At 37.9% G+C, this 20,125-nt stretch overlaps 1 protein-coding gene across 6 annotated transcripts in view; it reads right to left on the bottom strand.

Annotated features, from left to right (window-relative positions):
- The window catches only part of MIA2 (MIA SH3 domain ER export factor 2), a 39,544-nt gene that overhangs the window by 15,249 nt on the left and 4,170 nt on the right, over window positions 1-20,125 (bottom strand). Inside the window, exons 4-17 of one of the 6 annotated variants that reach the window (XM_052782674.1) lie at window positions 17,714-20,111; window positions 14,795-15,019; window positions 14,578-14,672; window positions 11,235-11,366; window positions 9,235-9,256; window positions 9,033-9,121; window positions 8,562-8,633; window positions 7,760-7,870; window positions 7,376-7,447; window positions 6,838-6,942; window positions 3,136-3,258; window positions 1,959-2,082; window positions 1,086-1,132; window positions 797-887 (exon numbers count right to left, since the gene is read on the bottom strand). In XM_052782674.1, the coding sequence (XP_052638634.1) occupies window positions 797-887; window positions 1,086-1,132; window positions 1,959-2,082; window positions 3,136-3,258; window positions 6,838-6,942; window positions 7,376-7,447; window positions 7,760-7,870; window positions 8,562-8,633; window positions 9,033-9,121; window positions 9,235-9,256; window positions 11,235-11,366; window positions 14,578-14,672; window positions 14,795-15,019; window positions 17,714-20,111 (3,706 nt within the window). Of the gene's footprint in view, window positions 1-796; window positions 888-1,085; window positions 1,133-1,958; window positions 2,083-3,135; window positions 3,259-6,837; window positions 6,943-7,375; window positions 7,448-7,759; window positions 7,871-8,561; window positions 8,634-9,032; window positions 9,122-9,234; window positions 9,257-11,234; window positions 11,367-12,339; window positions 12,512-13,037; window positions 13,225-14,577; window positions 14,673-14,794; window positions 15,020-17,713; window positions 20,112-20,125 lie in introns of those variants that run through there. The other 5 variants (XM_052782675.1, XM_052782676.1, XM_052782677.1 and 2 more) reach the window with 5 other exon arrangements.

The following is a 20,125-nucleotide window of genomic DNA, read 5'->3' as shown; positions in this document are numbered from 1 at the left end:
GCCTCTCTTCAAGAAACATAGAAAGCTTCAATTAAGTTTGAATATCTTTATGGGACAGAGTTACAATCAATTTGGAAAACACACTAGCACAAAGAGTCAGTTTAAAGAACTATCAAAAACTGAAAAATACAGTTTTACAGAGCATTTAATCACCCAAATAACAAAGCACTGTACATTCAAATATGATGGCTACTATGCTGGCTGTTATCTATGAAAGCAATAGCTAATTACAGGTTTAATTTGAATTAAAGTGGCAATGTTTTCATTTCATAAGGTTTATTTCAGTATGTCCTACACAACAAAGGAAAAAACCACAGCAAGATGCTTTTAGGTTCAATTCTCCAAATGCAGTATTTTGGATTTTAAGAAATATTGAGCTTGCACCCATTACAAACTAATTACAATTAAGCTACCATTTTTAATAGATGGTTTTAAAATTTAGACTAAAACTCCATTGTTTCATGTCCAGAAATTATGTAAAGAAGGTATTATATATTTACTAACATCACTTTGCCCATATATTTCAAGATTCTATAACTTAACAGTTATAGAATATTCCAACAGAGTACAACAAAATTTGCAAATGGTGCTTTAGTAACTTTGATTGCTTTACCTCTAAAATCAAATATTTAAAACAGCTAAGCAACTTAAACTCAAACAGGCATTTTAAAAATCAAGTAGAGCTATTAATGTAAACTTAATTCAGTTTTTACTGGAAGCAATACTTACAGGCTGTAACATCATTGTACAAAACCAACATCTTACTAATCTTAAAGGCAAAACAACATTTAATTACCTGTAAGTTCTCCTTTAGCTTTATTTTCATCAGACAGTTTTGAATACATTTGATCTCTTTCTGTTTCCAGGGTCTTTAAACAAGCATTTAACTACAATCAAAATTTAAAAAAAATGAGCGTTTTAAGATTTCCAGAAACTGTTTGCATGCAAAAATATCTAATTAAACATTAAAAGGTGCTGAACTCTGTGATACTGATACCTACATGCAATTAAAATTATCAAAACCATTGCATATATTCCCTCTAGTTTCCCCCCCTTCCATCCACAAGTTTCTTAAAATCACATACCTTTGCAGCATAGATCAATTTCTTTACAGTTCGTTTTTGCTGATCATCTGATTGACAGAATAGAACAATGTCACATAAAAAGCACAAAATGGTTTGTGACAGAGCTTACTAGTATTATTTTATTTTGTTTTTATAAAAAAAGCAATCCCCAACATACCATGACAGGCATAGCATACTTGGAGGAAAAAGGGGGGGGAGAAAAGGGGGGGGGGCGCGCTATATTCTAGTGCTTTGTTTGCCAATCAGACTCAGAATGCTCATGTTAAAAGTGAAATGCTTAATACACACTGTAAGATTTACTGGGATGTGCCCTACTGTATAATCAACACCAGCCTAAGAAGAAGCTGCAGCAAGAAAAAGGAGGAAGAAAGGCTCCTCTGTGCTGCTGTTTTGAGGGGACCCACATCTACACCCATCTGATTCCAGTGCTATCGTACTGCCTGCAACAAGTAACACCTGTGTAAGGACTAGGAAACAGAAATTAGGCTCTGAGGACCCACAGTGCTATTGCTGGGACGAGCTTCAAGAAGAAATGAAAGCAAGGTTTCCACCTAAAAATGTTTGAGAATCACTGCTTAATACTAACATAGGCTGAAGTCATTCTGCAAGAGACTGAGCACTGAGTCTTTACATTGCTCTATGATAATATGTATGCGTTAGCTATTTCCACACGATGCTAAATAGTAGCACAGGTTGTTATTCTGGAGGTGTCCAAGGATCAGTTAACTGTCTGACATGAATAACACTGGGTGAGTTTTTGAAAATCCAACTCTACAAAGCTAATGTTACAACCTTCCTGAAAGTTTGTTGGTTCTGTATTTCTAAAACAGCTGTTAAATTAATATTTAAGATGGGAAGCTATACAAACCATACCTAAGTGCTCTCCATTCTCTGTTTCACCCTTTATATCTGTGTCCCAGTGATTATCTTCAGTGTCATCATCTTCTCTTATTGCTGAACTCCAGTCTTTCATCTTCAGTAAGTATTGTGTCAGCGACTAAGAAAAAGCCACCACAAAACACAAACAGTAAAATAAACACAAGCAATGAAAATGTAGTTACCATTACAATTACGTTTTCAGGATTTCTGTCCTTCATTTAGTTCCCTTAGTAGATCAAGGGAGCGCCATATACAGGATTCTAGATGCCTGATATTACTTTTTCTACTAAAACATATACCTGCAGGTCAACAGGTGTGCCCTTGTGAAGACTTTTCAGATAGCCAAGTATGCATGCTTTTAGCAGAGCTTGTGTATATAAGGTACACACATGTAAGAATACACTCCCAACTCCCATGCTCCAAATTCAAAAAAATGCATATACTCTACCAGAACAAAGAGTTTTTCCTTATCTAATGTGCTGGCTTCCAAGGCTATCAGACTGCCCCATTGTGCTGCTAAGCAACCTTTTTGCTTAGCAGGAAATAAGACATTAGAGGATGGAGACAGCAAACAAAAACCCAAAACATCTTAATGCATATTAAGACCAGGAGAGGTTGTTAGACTTTCTTGGAACTTGGTGATTAGCATCTGTCATGGTTTAACCCCAGGCAGCAACTAAGCACCACGCAGCTGCTCACTCACTCCCCGCCACCCAGTGGGATGGGGGAGAGAATAGGAAGAATAAAACTCATGGGTTGAGACAAGAACAGTTCTATAGAACAGAAAGGAAGAAAATAATAATGATAATAATAACAATAATAAAATTACAATAATAATCAAAGGATTGCAATACACAAAATAAGTGATGCACAATGCAATTGCTCACCACTTGCCGACCGATGCCAAATTAGTTCCAGAGCAGCAATCCCCCCCAGGCCAACTCCCCCCAGTTTATATATTGGTTGGGCATAAGCCGAAAAATCCTTGACCTAGCATAAAGACTACTTAGCAACAACTGAAAACATCAGTGTGTTATCAACATTCTTCTCATACTGAATCCAAGACATAACACTATACCAGCTACTAGAAAGAAAATTAACTCTATTCCAGCCGAAACCAGGACAGCATCAGCCTGAATAATTCAATTCAATGCCAGCTGTCGTAATTTACCTTGACTTGACTCTCTTTATTTTTCAATACTTCTTCTATATCTGCTTTAGACGATTCAAACATCTTAGTTTGTTCATTTAGTTCACTAAATCGTTCACCCCATCCTTCAGCTTCTTGTAAAAGCTAAAAAGGGAATACCAGATTAGCGTGATTGTCTATTACAACCAAGAATCAAGGATGAACAGTACTTGAGCCTGTTACATGTATTATCTACACATAAGCAGAATTTTAACCTTTCACCCATCAGTAAAAATTAACAGAGACAGACCACAAGACAGTTAAACCTCAAACGTTGAAAAGTAAGGCTTCTGTTATTGTCTAGTTGCTTTAGCTGCCATAGCTCTCCGTTGTAATTAGTTGTTAGGATATTTTTAAACATTTATAAGAATAGTTCAGTTAATATTCCACTCATTTGAAAAACCCTGATGTGACAATAGCAATGGATATAAAATAGCGACAATTTGTGTAACAGCTACAAACACTGGGGAGTGGATGAAGAGGAAAACACTCATTCCCCAATATGCATACACACTTCCGAAATTGTACCCATCTTTTCAACCTAGAAGAGGTTGGTGAGGTAAGGAAAACCAGGAAGCTTTTTAGACAGCTATTTAAATTCACATGACTTGCAAAACTACATTATTTTTCCTACTCTCCTCCATACCTCTTAAATTAATTTTTAAATTTTATTTTAAAAAAGCTTCCCTGTTAATGAAAGTCACAGCAGCTGTATGTAATCAACACTTACTAGTATGTATCTTTGTAATTAACTGTGGTTAACTAAAAAGACAGGTAGACTCCAAGGTTACATTTTACAGACATCCCCTAGTAAAATGTCATTTCACAAAAATACTTCACTGCTGTAAAGCAATTAGTACTCTGAAGCACGCACCAGTTCATTAAGAATAACCACTGCAACATATTAACTAATTAAACCGTGCCTTCATAGTGTGAGAACGAAATTGAACTGATGCAAATTTCTGTTAAGACAAAACATGCAATACAAAAACATGGGGTACAGTAAAAAAAAAAAAAAAAAAAATCTTAAGTCTCTTTCAAAAGAATATTGCTTAAAGTTGCCCAACAGGCAACCAATTTAAAAGCAGTGAAGGTACAGAAAGGAGTAACTAGGTTGAGCAACAAGAACGTAACAGCCAGTTATACTAAAAATAAAACCAGAAAATGGTAGTTAAACAGGGGAACTGCCATGCAAACAGACAAGCAAGCCTGAACACTACTTATCAAAGATAAACTGGAAGCCATAAAACAAAAGGTATGTGACTAGAATTGGATGAACCCCACTTGGCACACAACTGCACCTTTCAAGCAGTAAAAGCCACATATGAATTTGCAGCATCATGCAAACTACGTATTACAGATAAAACAAAAATACTCTTTATGCTAATACTGCTCAGAAGACATACACAGGCAACTACTTTTATCGTTAATTGTCACCCTCAAAGGGAAGCTAATTAAGATAATCCTTCTTCACAAAGCCAAAGAGAAAATAAATTGATATGACTTTATATACCTGTAAGAATTACAATAAAGAGAAATAGCAAGGATTTGCAATAAGCTGAAGCAATATATATTTCTAAAGTTCCTGCAAAAAACAAAGTACAGAAAGTTTGGAGTTTATTAACAGTTCCCTTGTTCAAACTAAAAGGCCCAATCCTCTCTCTGACACATCATAAATCTGAGACAGCACATCTGTTATGTTTAAGCTATGATGTGCCAGAAGATTATGACCCATTAGTGCAAATGGACAGAGGAAGAAAGTACTCTAGTTTCTGTGAACAAATAACACCTTTGTTACCTTTTGAGCATAAGTGAAATTCCATCTTTAAAAAAAAGTAAGAAAGAAAAATAAAAAGGGATATGCATATTCTAATATAGCAAATTAACTCACATGCTTACAACAACTTCATAAAAGAGAATATAAATAAGCAAAGCAGATACTTTCTCTTCTTTCCTTATCAGGTTCCATCAACTCTTATCTGGTTATTTATCTACTAAAAAGCATAGCAAAATACAATATACACAAATGTTCTCAAATTATTAAAAACTGCAACAAAGCTCAGTTAACAAGAAAACGTAGTAATTCATCCTAAATAATGTGGTTAAGGAACTGCTATATCCAGGTTATTTTATCCAGAAGGAATGCAAAAAACCCCTTATTTTTATCTAGGAACGCGGCAAGTTAATTACATCCTGAGAGTTCTTTTTATTGATTTTTTTTTTCCTGGTTTTGCTTGATATAAAATGATTGCCTATAAAATGTATAGTAATTGTCAGCACTTAGTATTATCTTACTGTAAGTACTACTTTTTAATAAGAGGAAAGAAAAAGAAGATTATTTTCACACACACAAACAATTGGATAATTTCTGTTTGAACCCAAGAAGTTACCAGAGAAAAAAAAACCCTGTCTATTAAAACTTGTGTACTGCTTCTCAAAATTTATTATGTAAGTACACTGTCACATCTTAAATAAAACACTAAGACCAGACCCTTCCTCCTCACAGAAACAAAGAGGATGTATAGATTAGACAAAAAAACTCTTGAAAGAAAATAATTCTCAAGCAACTTCATCTCACAGTGATAACACCCAAATCTGTTTCTCCATTCACAGCGTCTCATAAAATTGTCTTCCTTTTTTTTGTAGTCAGAAACAGGTACCCTTCTAAAATTAGAAAAAAATATGAAGTTTTACTGATAACAGAATTGTGCAAACTGAAACATTCTTCTTGCAGAAAATTTTCTATTTCCAGTCATCTTTTTTTTTTCCTGAATCAGTAAGTCTGATATGCACAATGTTTTGATAGAGAGGACTAAAGCACTCCCCAGCTTTTTATTAGACTGCTAAAAACCAACAGGCCTGTACTTCTACTCCCCACCTGGCAAGGTATCTATCAGGTTACTGTTCAGACAACAAGGAGATCATCGGTCAGTCAGGAAAATAAGCACATATCCATTAAAAAAACAACAACAAACAACCCAAACTGCCCACACGAAACCCAAAAGCATTCCATGGAATATTTAATGTTCAGAGATAATACCTTTTTGTTAGAAAAAAATTAGAATAATGTCACTAAAACTAGTTATTGCACAGGACAACTACTGCATATGCTGAACATCTTAAAATAACCAGCATTCTTTGGGATCTGGCTATGGCACTGTGGAAAATAAACAGCTAAAATTTTGGAAGTAACATTCTTTTCTGTCCCTTTGTATTACTTACCTAACTTTCCATGAATTCATCCATAGTGGTACTACAGTAAGTTCTTTACCTGCCTTTTGCACACTTTGCAATTTCTTAATTTGTTTTCTGGTTCAAGTATAAGCATTTTCTCTCTGCCTCTGTAGAGGATCCTAGCTGTGGACGTGCTAAAATCTTTCTGCTTTCCTCCAGGTCTCAGCAAAATTCTTATTAGTCTTACATTACCATATGCTCTCTTTCTCACTGAACTCTATGCAAGTTTCCCCACAAACGGTAATTATTAAATTTCTTTTAAAACAGGACTATTTTAGACAAAGTTACTCCAACATAAAATCATTTTAAAGCCATGTCCTCTTCCTCTTTCCATTTACTAGAGCACACAAGGGGTATTAACACACTGAGGATGAGCTCCTCAGAGAAATCATATTTATGTAGTATCATAACAAAATACAGTGTTTCTAAGGTTAACTACGTAGAACCTACCTGTTTCTCACTTTCTTGGAGATGGCAGTTTTCATCTACTGCATCTTGAACAGATGTCTTGAGTCTCTCTGTATTAATCTGATACACTTTTAGGGTGGACTTGGCCTAAGTGGAATAAAAAAGTGTGTTGTTTAAACAGTATGGGTGAAGATACAAGTGAGGTCATGATGGTATTATTGGACTTATTCTTAGGTTTTCTAGCTGTGCTATATATGTATTCTCACATTTTCCCTACAATTTCAACAGTTTTTGCTGATTGTAGTTTTGCAACACTACATATCATTGTGGAGTAAGAAGGCAAAGAAAAGGTAACTGAAAAAAAAAGGTAACTGTACTTCCCAATAAATGTCAATCACTATATGAAATTCGAAGTTGCTAAATCAAGTCACACAAAAGTACTAAGCCTTACAAAGTCTTTTGGTTTACACAGCATATTATTTCTGCACCCTTAATAGAAAAAAAAATTAAAACAGTAACTACATGGAGAACAGATAAATTGCAAAGATTTGAAAACAGAAACTGTAAAGATTGGACATACCTCATCAATTTGTGACTGGATAGATTTTGCTTCATTCTCTAAAGACTCTACACTCTTCTGAATTTCAGCCACCTGAAAATTATTAGTTGTCATATAGCTTCTTCCACAGATTTGACTGAAAAGGTCTAAGCAATTAATGAAGTTATTCTAATTTTCAAACTGAGAAGGTTCTATCAGTAAAAACACCTTTTCTTGAGTATTTTCCTTTATGGGTGTTATTTTTCCAATATGCTACAGGGAGTACGAGGGGAGACAAAATGGGAAATGTAGTTTTTGTTTCAAAGAACCCAAAGAGAATAGTTTGTCTTCTCCATGGAGAATTTTTTGGTGGGAATTTTTTTTTTCAATGAATAGGAACAAAGACAGGATTCTATTTATTCTTACCAAGTTATCATTTTCAGATTGCTTAGATTTTTCTTCTTCCAGTTCTTTTTCTAGATTCTCTATTTCTTGGTTGAGTTCCAAGTTTGACTTGTTCAGTTTTTCATGCATTTCCTAAATCAAGTTGTTTTGACAGTTAACATAAAACATTTGACATTAATTACACATGAAGACGACAAGTATGTTTTAAACATGACAGCAGAGTACGTTTAACAAATTCCACCATATCAAGGAAAAAATCTCAAAGTACTCTTGCATGTTAACAAAACCTGTAACAATTAGCTCTACAGGATCTGAGGTGCAGAATGAAATAAATCTATTTGCTTTTTTATTAGATAAATTTTATAGAACCCATCAGGTATTTGGTTCACTTTTTTGGAACTCTTTTACAAACGTATTCTCAGTTTGGGGAATATAAAAAATGTAGTGGCAATTTTTGTTTACAACTGTGCTCCAGTAGCCTATAAAATATATTTGAATTAAATCAGATGTGAGAAAAAAATACTTCATGCACTACTCTCTCTCTCAACTAGAAACAGGAACAATTTACTTTTAAAAAAATTAAATATTGTCTAATATGCCATTTGCTTTAGTATCAATCATTTTTAATGCAATTGTTACAAAAACGTCTCTTAATTTAAATGCCTCACTTCTATGTCATTTTCAGTAATCCAGGACTAAAATAACAATGTTCTCAATTAAAATAATTAAGTTTTGGGGGGTTTTGTTGTTGTTAATATGGGCAGCATTTTCCTGAAATACTGCCTTAAATTGTAGAAATAACAATTTCTATTTATCTTTTTACCTCAAAAAAAGATGTGTCTGTTGATTCTTTCATAATGTTATCATCCTTCAGAGACAATTCTAAAACTTCAAACTGAAAAGGAAATACTTTATGTCAGAATGTATGTAAAGAATTACTTAAATAATAGCAGCAATTTATGATGCTCTAGTCTGAAACACAGCTGCTACCTAAATATTCACAAATACACCTTGCTGGAAAACAGGAAAGCCTTAGCCCTAGTAGATTATCGCAGCAGCATAAAACAAAGACATTTTAAAGTTGCTTCCAGTGAAATATATCGTATTAAGAGTTAAAGGCAGAACTTGCTAACACCTCAATGGCACTTAAAGGCACTGACAGGAAAAGGCATTTGAAGAATCACTTTAAAAGGTTTTAAACATCTTACTTTCAGATAAGTTTAATACTTTAAATACTTGATAAATTGAGCCCATTTCTGTGACACATCTGAAGGCAATAAATGAGGACCATTACCTCTTTTTTGCAAAGGCTGAGTTTTTCAAGAATTTTGCATTTGTCTTCAAGTAGTTCAGCAATTTTATTGGCAAGCTGTTTTTCCCTTCCTAAAAAAAGAAAGGCAGTTAAGTGTTGCAACATCTAAATAATTAAAAGGAGAATAAAAAAGGAAAAGAAAAAAAGTCATACTCCAAAGAAACAGTATGAAAAATAAGCTTACCTACATAAAGTCGACTTCTAACCTGAAATAAAAAGAATAAATACTGAAAATGCTGATCAATTACTCTTGCATAGTATCTGAAAACTAATCTTTTAAGCTGTGGTTCCATGATCAGTTTAACCACAGAATATAAATACAGGCTGCTGTTGAAAATGGGCAACTGCATCCTCTGCTCTCACCCCTTCTATGGCTGTGTGTTTTCCCTGTCCTTCTCCCACTCTAATTAAACAGAGAGAAGAGGGGAAAGGAGGTTAGTTTCCACCTGGATCACTTTTATAACACAACTCTGTATAGTCATCACATAACCATGACTGCCAACACAAAGTGGTAGTGGACACGCACAGCCAAAAGAGTGGGAAAAGGGAAGGAGGGGGAAGCTCCACATGCCAGCTCAGACTATAACTTCCTATGAGGAAAAAAATCCACATGTTATAATACATAACAGTTAGAGCTGCAGTAAGGGTACTACTTGATGGGCATCCTGCCCAGGTGCAACTTAGTGGGAAGTGCCAAATCAGCAGCTGCCACGTGGGGCCTAGTGCCACATAATAAAAATCTTACAAACTGCGGGACAAAAATCAGTCACAAATGGCCTGGACAAGAAATGCAGACTCGGCTGAACCCACAAAAACTTTACAGCACAGCATTCCCCTCAAGGCTGAGCCTGGGTCATGTGCCTAATATACAATGGGTCCCTCAGATTTTCCCTGTCTCCTTCTCATTTAAAGCCATGGGGTGGCCAAGAAGTCCAAGTAATAGAAAAAGAAAATCATAAGCACACCTTATCCTATCATCCCCCCAAAAAACCCCAAACCAAACCTCATTACTTTTGAGTAACTAATCATTAATTCTTCAAAGAGCAGTCGCGGCAGTTCTAAGTATGGATGACTGAAAAAGCTATCAATAACTTCTGTAATATCTAATGCCTTAGTGACATGTGCAGGAGGAAAACAATATTAGAGTTTCTGCTTGACTAATTTCAGCTGAAATGCCTCTTTCATACCACCTAGAGGGATGCTGCTAGAAAACAGGAAGAATGACCCAAATTATAGACACATTAACTTATATAAATACAGATCCTCTTCCAGACAATCTGAATCGCTGCTGCAGAATAAGGTAGCATTTTTCCAGATCTAAGTTGACATTAGGACCCTAAAAATGCAGTTGCTCATATCTGAAAAACTAAACCGCTATGCAACCTATCTTCAAACATGAGCATCATTACACCTAGCACCAAAATCACATTATGTTTGTTTAAGAATATGCAAAAACTGGGGAGAAATTTAGAATACTGAATTATGGATACTGACCCCATTTCATTAGTAGGGAGAGTATGGTAGGCAGCTGTTATTACTCAGATCCTTACTTACAAGAGAAGACAACCCTTACCTCAAAAATAATCTGATTTGTGTGTTAAAACGTTTCAGTACTGCGTTTCTCAAAGTCATCAGCTTAGTGCTCACAAACAGCACAGAGTAAAATTGGTTCAGTGTTCTAATAAACAGAATCAAGGTCACTGCCCAAAGAGTTTTCAAATTCCTCCCTTAATGGGAATCCATCTGGATTGCTTTTGCTTACAATCACCTTGAAAGACTTGACCTGGTCTGGCTATAGCCAGGTTAGTCACAGAGATATCAATACACATAGCAGTACATACACCCTAGGGAAGACCTCTATATCCCATGAGAATAATTTAAGGGCTGATGTTGAAAGTCTGGTATAGAAGTCAAAAAGAGAAGGAAAAAGGAAGCCTTACTATGGTGAGTTTCATTGCATTTCCTCTAATGACAACCGTCACTCAGTACACGTCTAACCACTTACTGTCTTGACAAAACAGACTACTTCTCAATTTCTCTTTTAAAGGGATTCTAAATTCAACCACAACAGATTTAAAACTCTGAAGCGTTATACATCTTGAACAGAATAACAATTTCAACTCAAACCATTTAATTCAAACCATTAATGCACTCTATGTATCTGCATGTAATTTGAACACTTACTGACTGATAACTTCTATACAGGAACAAGAGAATTGTAAAAGCTCCAACAATGCCAGCACAAATCACTATTTCCCAGGGGAGACCATACAGATCAGGACCGGGTCTCATATCTTCAGGCAGTGAAGCCACAGCCTGAAAAATAAAGTAAAAAGCTTCAACTAAAGGAACAAAGGTTAATATTTTCAACAGAAACAGGCATTACATGTTGACTTAGTTTACTTCTAAGGCTTGTACATCTATTTTTTTTCCAAAACTCTGAGAAAATGGTTAACAGAAGCCTTTGATTTTTAAATTATACATTTACCAAATGAAGAAAAAAAATAAGAAAAAAGTTCCAACAAGATATGATGATGACTAGATAAAGCTCAGAAAACTTTTCCTTCTGAACCTACCAATTATGGTAAATTCTTCTTTGAGTTGTCTACACGTTTCACTGTTAGAAGAATTAATACTAATAAATATTCTGTGATTTACTGGTAGAAAATGCTTGGTAGAAAAACCTGCTCAAGCAACTTCATGCTAAAACAACACACTGAACACAGTCAATCATTAAACGCATTTTAAATGCTTAAACGCACTCACATTTTGTTTGTAAATGGATATCAGTATTTTCTCAAAGATATAACCTCCTTAACGTTGCTCACATTTACTACGTGTGACCTGTGTTTAAGAACGTGTCACTGTGCAGTAAAGTCTTAATCTCGATTTCTTTAATAAACCGGCCAGACTACCCTCATCTCAAGCCAAGGGGTGCGGGGTGTGTGTGTGTGTTCGTTTCACTGCTTTGGCTTTTCGAGACGTCCGTTACACTCCGAGAAACGGCCAGCTTCAACAGGACCCGCGCAGCCCGGGGTCCCCGCCGGGTCTCCCCCGGCCGCGCAGCTCTCGGCAGGCTGCCGGGCCCCGGCGCACGCCAGCGAGGCACAGCCCGGCTCTACGCCGCAGCCGTGCGCTCCGGTGCGGGGCCGTTTCTCTCAGACCCGACCCCCTCGCCACCCCCGGCAGCGCCGTCTCCCCCAACGCCGAGGCGCCGCTGCACAAGACCCCGGCCCTCTCGGGAGGTCCGCCAGAGCCACCCCGGGGGGCAGGCGGGTCCCGCACTCACCCTGCGCGCCCCTTCCAAGGCCAACCCGCAGTAGCGCTGCGCGCTCTCCCGCAGGCCCAGCCACAAGCTGGCGGTGGCGACGTCCAAAGCATCCCCGCGGCCGCCGGCAGCCATCTTACCTCAGGCGGCGGCACGGCCCCACCACCGCGCGGCCCCTTCCGGCTCGCCGCTTGACAACCGGCCTGTACCACTGCCGCGGGGCGGGGGGAGCCGACGACAGCGCGGGTACAGGTGGAGCAGCCGGGGGAGCCTGAAGAGGGCGGCGGGCTGTACCACTGCGACACGAATAGGGGCGCAACACCACCGCCAGCAGGACGGAGCGGGAGATACCACTGCCGGGGAAGATGAGAGCGCGGCGGCGGCAGCGGGCCCCTGGCCTCACCGCCCCGCTCGGCCCAGAGCGGGGGTGCCTCCGGACGCGGCTCCGAGCTCCAGAGCCGGCGGGGCCGAGGGGCAGGTGCGGGGGGCGCCCGCGGCGGCGGGCCGAGCGGTGCGGCGGGCCCAGGCAGCCGCGGGTCTCCGGCACCTCAGCCAACAGACCCTCCTCTTGGCATGAGGCCCGCAGGCAGGAAGGACCGACAGCTCCCCTCCGCGTGCGCCCGCCACCGTCCCCCCGTCCTGCGCTACGGACGCGGCCCCGCTGGCCACGAACCTACTACTCGTGTCGCTCCTTAAAGTTAATGCGCAGCGACGCTCACCTCCCCTTCGGCGTCCGCCGCGTCCATCCGTACCCCTGCAGCAGCAGCTCTTCACAAAAACAAAACTATCCGGGCTAGGTTCCTCGGGCAGGGCCTGGCCCCGGCCGGGGAGACATGCCACCTCGCCGCTCGTGTTCCCAGACAAGGAGCCGGAGCGGGCATTTGCCCGGGGGCGGAGGGCGGCGGGGGGGGGGGCAACAGGTGGATCAACGACCGGCGGCGGGCGCCCTCCCTCTGCCTGACCAGCGCTGGAGCCGCTGGTGCTCGGGGGTAGTTCAACGTCATTAAAACTAGGTTTGCCCCCCCCGAGTTGCTTTGTTAAAAATTGATCGTGCTGGGGCTGCTGATGCACAAATGTAAGGGAAGGTGGGAGAAGCGGTAGCTGCAGTGCCACATGGCGATGGATTCTTTATAATCTCATTCGCTAGGACTAACTATTTTTGTATTACATTTTTTTCTCTCTTTTTTTTTTAATGTACTCAACGACACTTTTATTTTTTAACATATGCTAACTCAGTTTTCACAATGCAAGGTGAGTGACTTGCCTGTGAAGCCGGTACCACCTAAGAGACAGTGATAAGTAGAAAGTAGAACTGGCTTTTTTAGCTCTATCAATACAAGAATGAGTTTGATAGTTCACGGCTATGGCCAGTGAGCATTGAAATCCAGTCTGCTTCATGAGGAAAAAAAGCAAAGCCCTTCAGTTGTTTTTTTTTTAGCCAGAATCTATGTAAGTACACTGGAAATTCGGAACAGATTTATGTGGTTCTTAACCTTCAATTACCAAATCTAAACAAAGTTAAACCAAAGTACCAAAATTAATGAAGCTTACCATATACCACTTTACCTGATATTACTCTTCCGTTTAGAGGGGACTGTGCAACACCATCTACCTTTTCTCACATTCCTCTGGCAGCATTGTATCTTGTGCAGTTACGTCCAGTAAGGTCAACCTTCACTCTGTCCCTACGTTTTGATACTTAAGACATCCCCATAGCAGTCAAAATCCCATTTTGTATTTTATATATTTGCTTAGAAAACTATTTTTTATGTAATTATGAACTATGGGAATCTTTGGGAAGCAAGGCTTTGAAATTACTCTTTAGAAACAACAGAAGTATTCTGATTATTTTATTTATCCTAACCCAAACTTTCTAAGTCCAAGCAAATTTAATCAGTACTGTCATGGGAACTAGAGGGAGCTATGACTTTCATTTAAAAACAAACAAAAGAAGCCAAATGCTGATATTTTTGGCCACTGAGGTGTTTTGTGGCTGTTCTGTAAAAAAAAAAACCCAAACCACACTAACTTCACCAGATTCTGCAGTGCAAATGAGAGGCAGATGAGCAGCAGCTAACCTGACATTTTCTTGTTCCATCTCTATCTCATTTAGCATCAGATACCCCCAGAAGCAAGGGGGCTGCAGGGGGTTTATTTAAAAGGATCTTTCTTTTTTTAGGAGCTTCATTGCAGCACATAACAAATAACTGGCTTAATTTTGCACTATTGTCAGCAATATATCACATAAAAAATTCTTACCTTTTTGATAATACTCGTCACTGCTGAAAATACAGATTTTATCGATTTTCTGATCTCAAGAGCATTCAAGCACAGAAGTATCTGATACATCCAGCCTCCTTTTGGTTTGTTCATAAGGAAAAAAAAAGGTTTACATTACAATTGTCAACTTAATATAATTCCAACTAATTTTTTTTAAGATTGAAAATTTATTTTCCTTAAAATTAAGAAACTTAACACTTACCATTACTTGGAACATAGTTCTGGATGGCATCTGAGAAGGGCTTTTCAACATCAAATGGAGACTCAACTACTAAACTGTCCATTTTTTCTTCAGAATTTACTGAAGGAATTGTTATTGCTTTTGAACGTTGGTCGCTGTCATGTTCACTGTCTACAGCTGCATTTATTTCATGTTCCTTCTCTGGTGTTTCTTCTAGTAGCTTTCTTCTGCTGCCTACTCCTGTAAATAATTGTGAAGGGAAATCATGCTTATTTTCAGAGGATTCAACTTACACGCACACACACACTTTTATGATATTAACCTCTACAGAGGTTTTCTTTTTTTTTTTGTTATTTTCCTCAAAGAGTGCTACATTAGAGTAAAAATGTGCTACAGATTTATGATTTAAGAAATAGTGGTTCAAATAGTGGTCTCAGAACACAGTTTGGAAGATAGAGCTTTAAGCAAAACTGGTCATGTAGTAAAGTAGTTAATGTTCAGGAAAAAATATGCTTGGTTTTGATAGTTTGCCTATAGATTCCTTGTTCAGGATTAGTAGGTCTCATTCTTATATCCAAATACAAGTGGGAAAAGCTTTACAAAAAGAACAATTAAAAATGCCACATAGGATTAAAGATTAACAACTTCCCACAAGATAACAAATTTCACTGCGAAATACAAGAAACCACAGGCATGTTCATGCAGAAGTATGTCTGACTGCACCTAGCTGCCTCAGTTTTAGTGACTTGGAATAAGTTTCCTGAAGCAAATAAAATACCACTTTCAAAAAACCTTGCTTACCCATGTAAGGAAAAAAAAAAAACCCAACAAATATTTACAAATTGATTCATTTTTAATTCTATGCTTCAAGCCACTACTGGCCAAAGATACCCATCACAATAGTCAAAAGTCAGGAAGAGTAACTGGCTCTTAAACTGTTGCTATTATATTAAATAGATCTGTATTATCAGATCCTCAAAATACCATAAATCAGTCATTAACTACTATGAGTTAGGCTCGCTACCTCTTGATTTTAAATCACCAGGAGACAGTGTTTTATCTGTTGTATATTTTTCCTCAAACAAAGCATATTTTGTTCTTGCTAAATCACTGTTAACAAAGCATTAGTCCAGTACCTTTAGCTGCAGTTTGGGCTGCACACTTAATTGTTATAGCAGACAAAAGCTCTGGCAGCTCTAGAAGAACATTCCTTTTTTCCATACATTTTTCCTGCCCAATGTCGAAAGTGCGCCCCTTTTGTGCAGACACAATCACTTGTTTCCTCTGCATAACATTGTCTTTACGTGAGTAAGCTGTGATTTCAGGATGAATCTTTTCAAATTGCTGGTGCAGCTGTGCCACACAGAGATGCTCTAAGGGTTGCTTAACATCTTGTTTTAAATTTAAATAAAATTGTTGGAAAGTAATCAATGGGTTTTGTAAATCTGAGTGTTTATCATACAATGTTTGCCTGGTTTTGCTTGGGTTTTGGGACATGAACTCTGTCTGCCCTACCATGGTTTTGTCAATTTCCTTGTTTTTGCTGGATTTTGCAGCGGTATTTTTTCCAAGACGCCAAGCTGTCCTTCCTCAAATTTATCTTGCATGATTTCTAAATTGATTTCATAATTTTCTGCACATTCTACAGATTCAGTAGTATCTTCTTCTTGTTCAGATTCCTTTTCTCTTAACTCCATCTCATTCTTCTGTGCACTATTTAATTCTACTAGTCCTAGTGTCATCCCTATTAGCTTTTTTTTTTTTTTTTGAGAAAACATGTATCCTCAGACGTTTTTCTACAGGCTTAATTGTTAGTTTTACTAAATATATTTGCCAAGAACCCTGATGGTCTGGTAAAAATACTACCTGGAACCCTTTCTGTTAGAATATAATTTTTATTATTTCTACTTCTGGACTTTGACTCTCTCTGATTTTCAGATTCTTTTTTTTTTTCTTTCCCTCTCCTATCTTGTTTTAGTAGCAGCAATTTTTCAGTATTATCCATCCTTTCAGTTACAACAGTATCTTCTTTTTCAACATATGCTTTATCAGCCATGTCTCTCAGCAATCCCAGGTTGCTGGGATTGAATTAATCTGTTTTTTTTTAATAGCAGTCTGGCTTTCTAGTTTGAGGGTTTTAGGAGACAGTAACTGTAATGCCTTTTTTTTTTTTTCTTTAAAATTGTCTTCTATTTTAGAGGGCTTCTAGGGTAAAAGTTCACATTCAGTCAGACTACTATCACGTGACTGCTCTGTTGCTTTTATTGTCAATAAGTTTTCTTTATGAATTTTTTTTTGGACTTTGATTCAGCACAAGACTTTGGTATTACTGTGCCTTTTGAAGTAGTGTTTGATGATGCCTTCCAAACCTCAGATTAATTTTCTATGTTTCTGTATCTTGTCATAACGGCTTGAATTGATGGGCCTAAATCTGGTGATACAGAATAATCTTTTCTTTTACTATATCACATGTGATTTTTATATTTCTTTCTAAAATCTGGATTAAGATTGTCCTCTGACCCATTGTCTGGTACTAGAGGCTCATATTGGGAACATGAATCTTCCCATATTATTTCTGCTTCACCTTTCTGATGATGTTGCACATTCATAGGAATTTTTTCATTTTGTAGCTTCCCTCCTGACAAGCTATCAGGAAGAGCGTTAAGTGTTGTCCTATCTTTTACTAGTCTGGTAGATTTTATCATTTTTTTTTTTCCTCCACTGCCCTGTTTGTTATTTTTGCACTGCCAGCTGAAGAGAAAGATCATTCTCTTTGGAGGTATCTGCATTACTGTTATCTGATTCGTTATGTTTATCCTTCTGATTTGAGGTGCCTTCAGTTTCCTTTACCCATAGTATTTTATGAAGGCTTATACTGAGACCTTTTTTCGTTATGGAAGCTTAGTTGTTCTATTCTCAGCAAGCAGTTTTTACCTTCCATTCTGAAACTCCATATGTCTTCCAAGTGGCCTATTTCTTCAGAAGCTTTGGTACCTGTTATACTGAAGTGACTAGATGAGGGCGGAGGAGAAAAAGGTTGATCTGGAGTCAATTCTTGGGACTCCTCAGATTTCTGATCCTGTTCATCATTAAAAATACCCTGACTGAAATCTTTGATGATGTTTTCATAAAAAAACGGTGGGTCATTTTTATTCTCTGGTTTGTGAATTTTCTCTTTTACATCACCATCCATTTTGGACTGACTTTTCAATGCTGAATTTTGTTCTGTATCACAGCATTCAACTGGTTTGCCTTTCTCAGATGTTTCCAGAGTAAGACTCAGTTCACTGTCACATGGGTTATTCTTGATGCCCAGATGATTATCTGCAGTTCCTGGTAGTTCCCCATAACTTGGTAATTTGTTTTCTGAATTTACTGATTCTTGAATACAAGTGTTCAGGTTATTTTGTTCTTTTTGCACTGTTTCAACTGTTTCCATTTTTGATTTTCCCTGTAGATGAGTTCCAATTTCCACTGTATGTTCAAAATTTAATTTTGAAGGTAAATGTAGAGAATCTTTGGAGACAGGGTCATTATAATAACCTTTTATGTTGGTGTTTTCCTGACCTTCACTACTCTTAGAAACGTGTTCTTCAGCACTGGAATAACTAAAGAAGGGTACATATTGAGATACTTCAAGTTGTACTAGTGTTTCAACAGATAAAGTTTGTGAAGCATCGCTATCGCTAACTAATTTGACAAAATGCTTTGCTTTTTCATTACTGTGTTCATTATTTTGCACAGCTAGTGAGGAAAACAGATTGCTTTCTTGGATGGTACCCTCATCTTTTTCAGATAGCTCCTCACTAACTCTCTGATTTACTTGTACTTTCATTGCTCTGTTATTATTTCCTTGTAATATTTCATCATCATTTTCAGTTTGAGGGGTTTCTTCACTGAAAAACACATAATCTTGCGAACTCTGCGCTTGCTCTTTGGCTATTGAGCTCTGGAACTTCAGTATGTCCGCAAAACGACTAAAAGAGAAGAAATGGCTCTGTCCTTCAGCTATGTCAGGCTTTTCTTCTGTATTTTTTGTGGCTGAGGGATCACAATTCTGAGGGGGGGTAGGAAAAGAAGAAATCTGATCTGATGCAATTGATTCATGTCCCTGTTGATTATCATGTGTGTCCATATTATAATTAATAAAGCTATTATAGATATTTGTATACCAACCTGACTGGCCATGTTTGCTTTCTGACTTCTGGTTTCTCTTTTTAACTCCAGTGATTTTCAGCAGTTGGCTTTCTGATACCAAGTCTTGTTCTGAACTGTAAGGTTCAATCGGCTTCTCTTTGTCACCTGTTAGTATATCAAAAGATGATTCTGTGGTATTTGAATTGGTTTGGGTGTCATTAAGACTACGCACACTTGTTGGTATCTCCCCAGGATTTGGCATATCACTGTTTGAATCTAGTATTTCTTGTGCATAATTCTCTTCATCTTCTGCATTTGTCACTGCTTTAACTGTCTCCTTTGATTCTTTGTCCATGTGTGATTCTTTCTGGTCTAAAGTCTGCTCTTCATTCTTATGTGCTTCATCCTCTCTTTCTCTGCTATGCTCGTCTTCCATAGCAGTTGTATCTTTCTCAGCATTGCCAAAATTAAGAACATTACTTAAACCCAAATTAAACCAATTTGATTTGGATTCTTGGCTTTCACTCTTTTCTTCTTCTGTCAGTAACTCTGTGACTGTTGTTTCCTGTTCATTACTGGAATGTCCAGGCACACCAGAAACATCATGGATTTGTGGATCATTTTTTTCGGATGCCAAACCAACATCCACATTCTCTTCACCAAAATACAGAAAGTCCATCAGTCCACCTTGAAACCAAACAGATGCTGGGGGTTCTTGTTCCTCATCGTTTGGGTCCTGTAAATCATTTTCAGCAGTTACTGCTATTTTTCGGCCTCGATATGTATTTTCTTCTAAAGATTCAGTAACGGCTTTTAAGGGCTCTTCATCATTTTTACTTCCTGTGGTGAACCATCCTGCAATCCAACTAGACTGAGTTGGAATGGGTTCTATTGGGAGACCGTTCTGCATTTGTGGCTCTTCAGTATCATCTTTTGTGTTCTCATTTTTTCTAACCAACTTTTTGCTTGCAGACTCCTCCTGAGTGTGAGATTGCTTGGAATCATTTTCAGAAACTGATTCGACTCTTTCTTCCTTTTGCATAGAGTCTCTTGTATGTTTTAAGAGTTCATTTTCATGCAGCTTTGATTCTGCATCAGATGATGAATATTCACTTACTTTCTTGTAATCATGTAATGCGCTATCTTCATTTTCAAAAATGTACTTATCTCCATGAAGACAAAGAAAATCAGTTTCCTAAAAGAACAATA

Source organism: Harpia harpyja, chromosome 3 (genome assembly GCF_026419915.1).
Source record: "Harpia harpyja isolate bHarHar1 chromosome 3, bHarHar1 primary haplotype, whole genome shotgun sequence".
In the NCBI taxonomy this organism is placed as follows: Eukaryota; Metazoa; Chordata; class Aves; order Accipitriformes; family Accipitridae; genus Harpia; species Harpia harpyja.
Note: the sequence above shows the minus strand (reverse complement) of the source record. Positions and strands in the feature narration are given on the sequence as shown.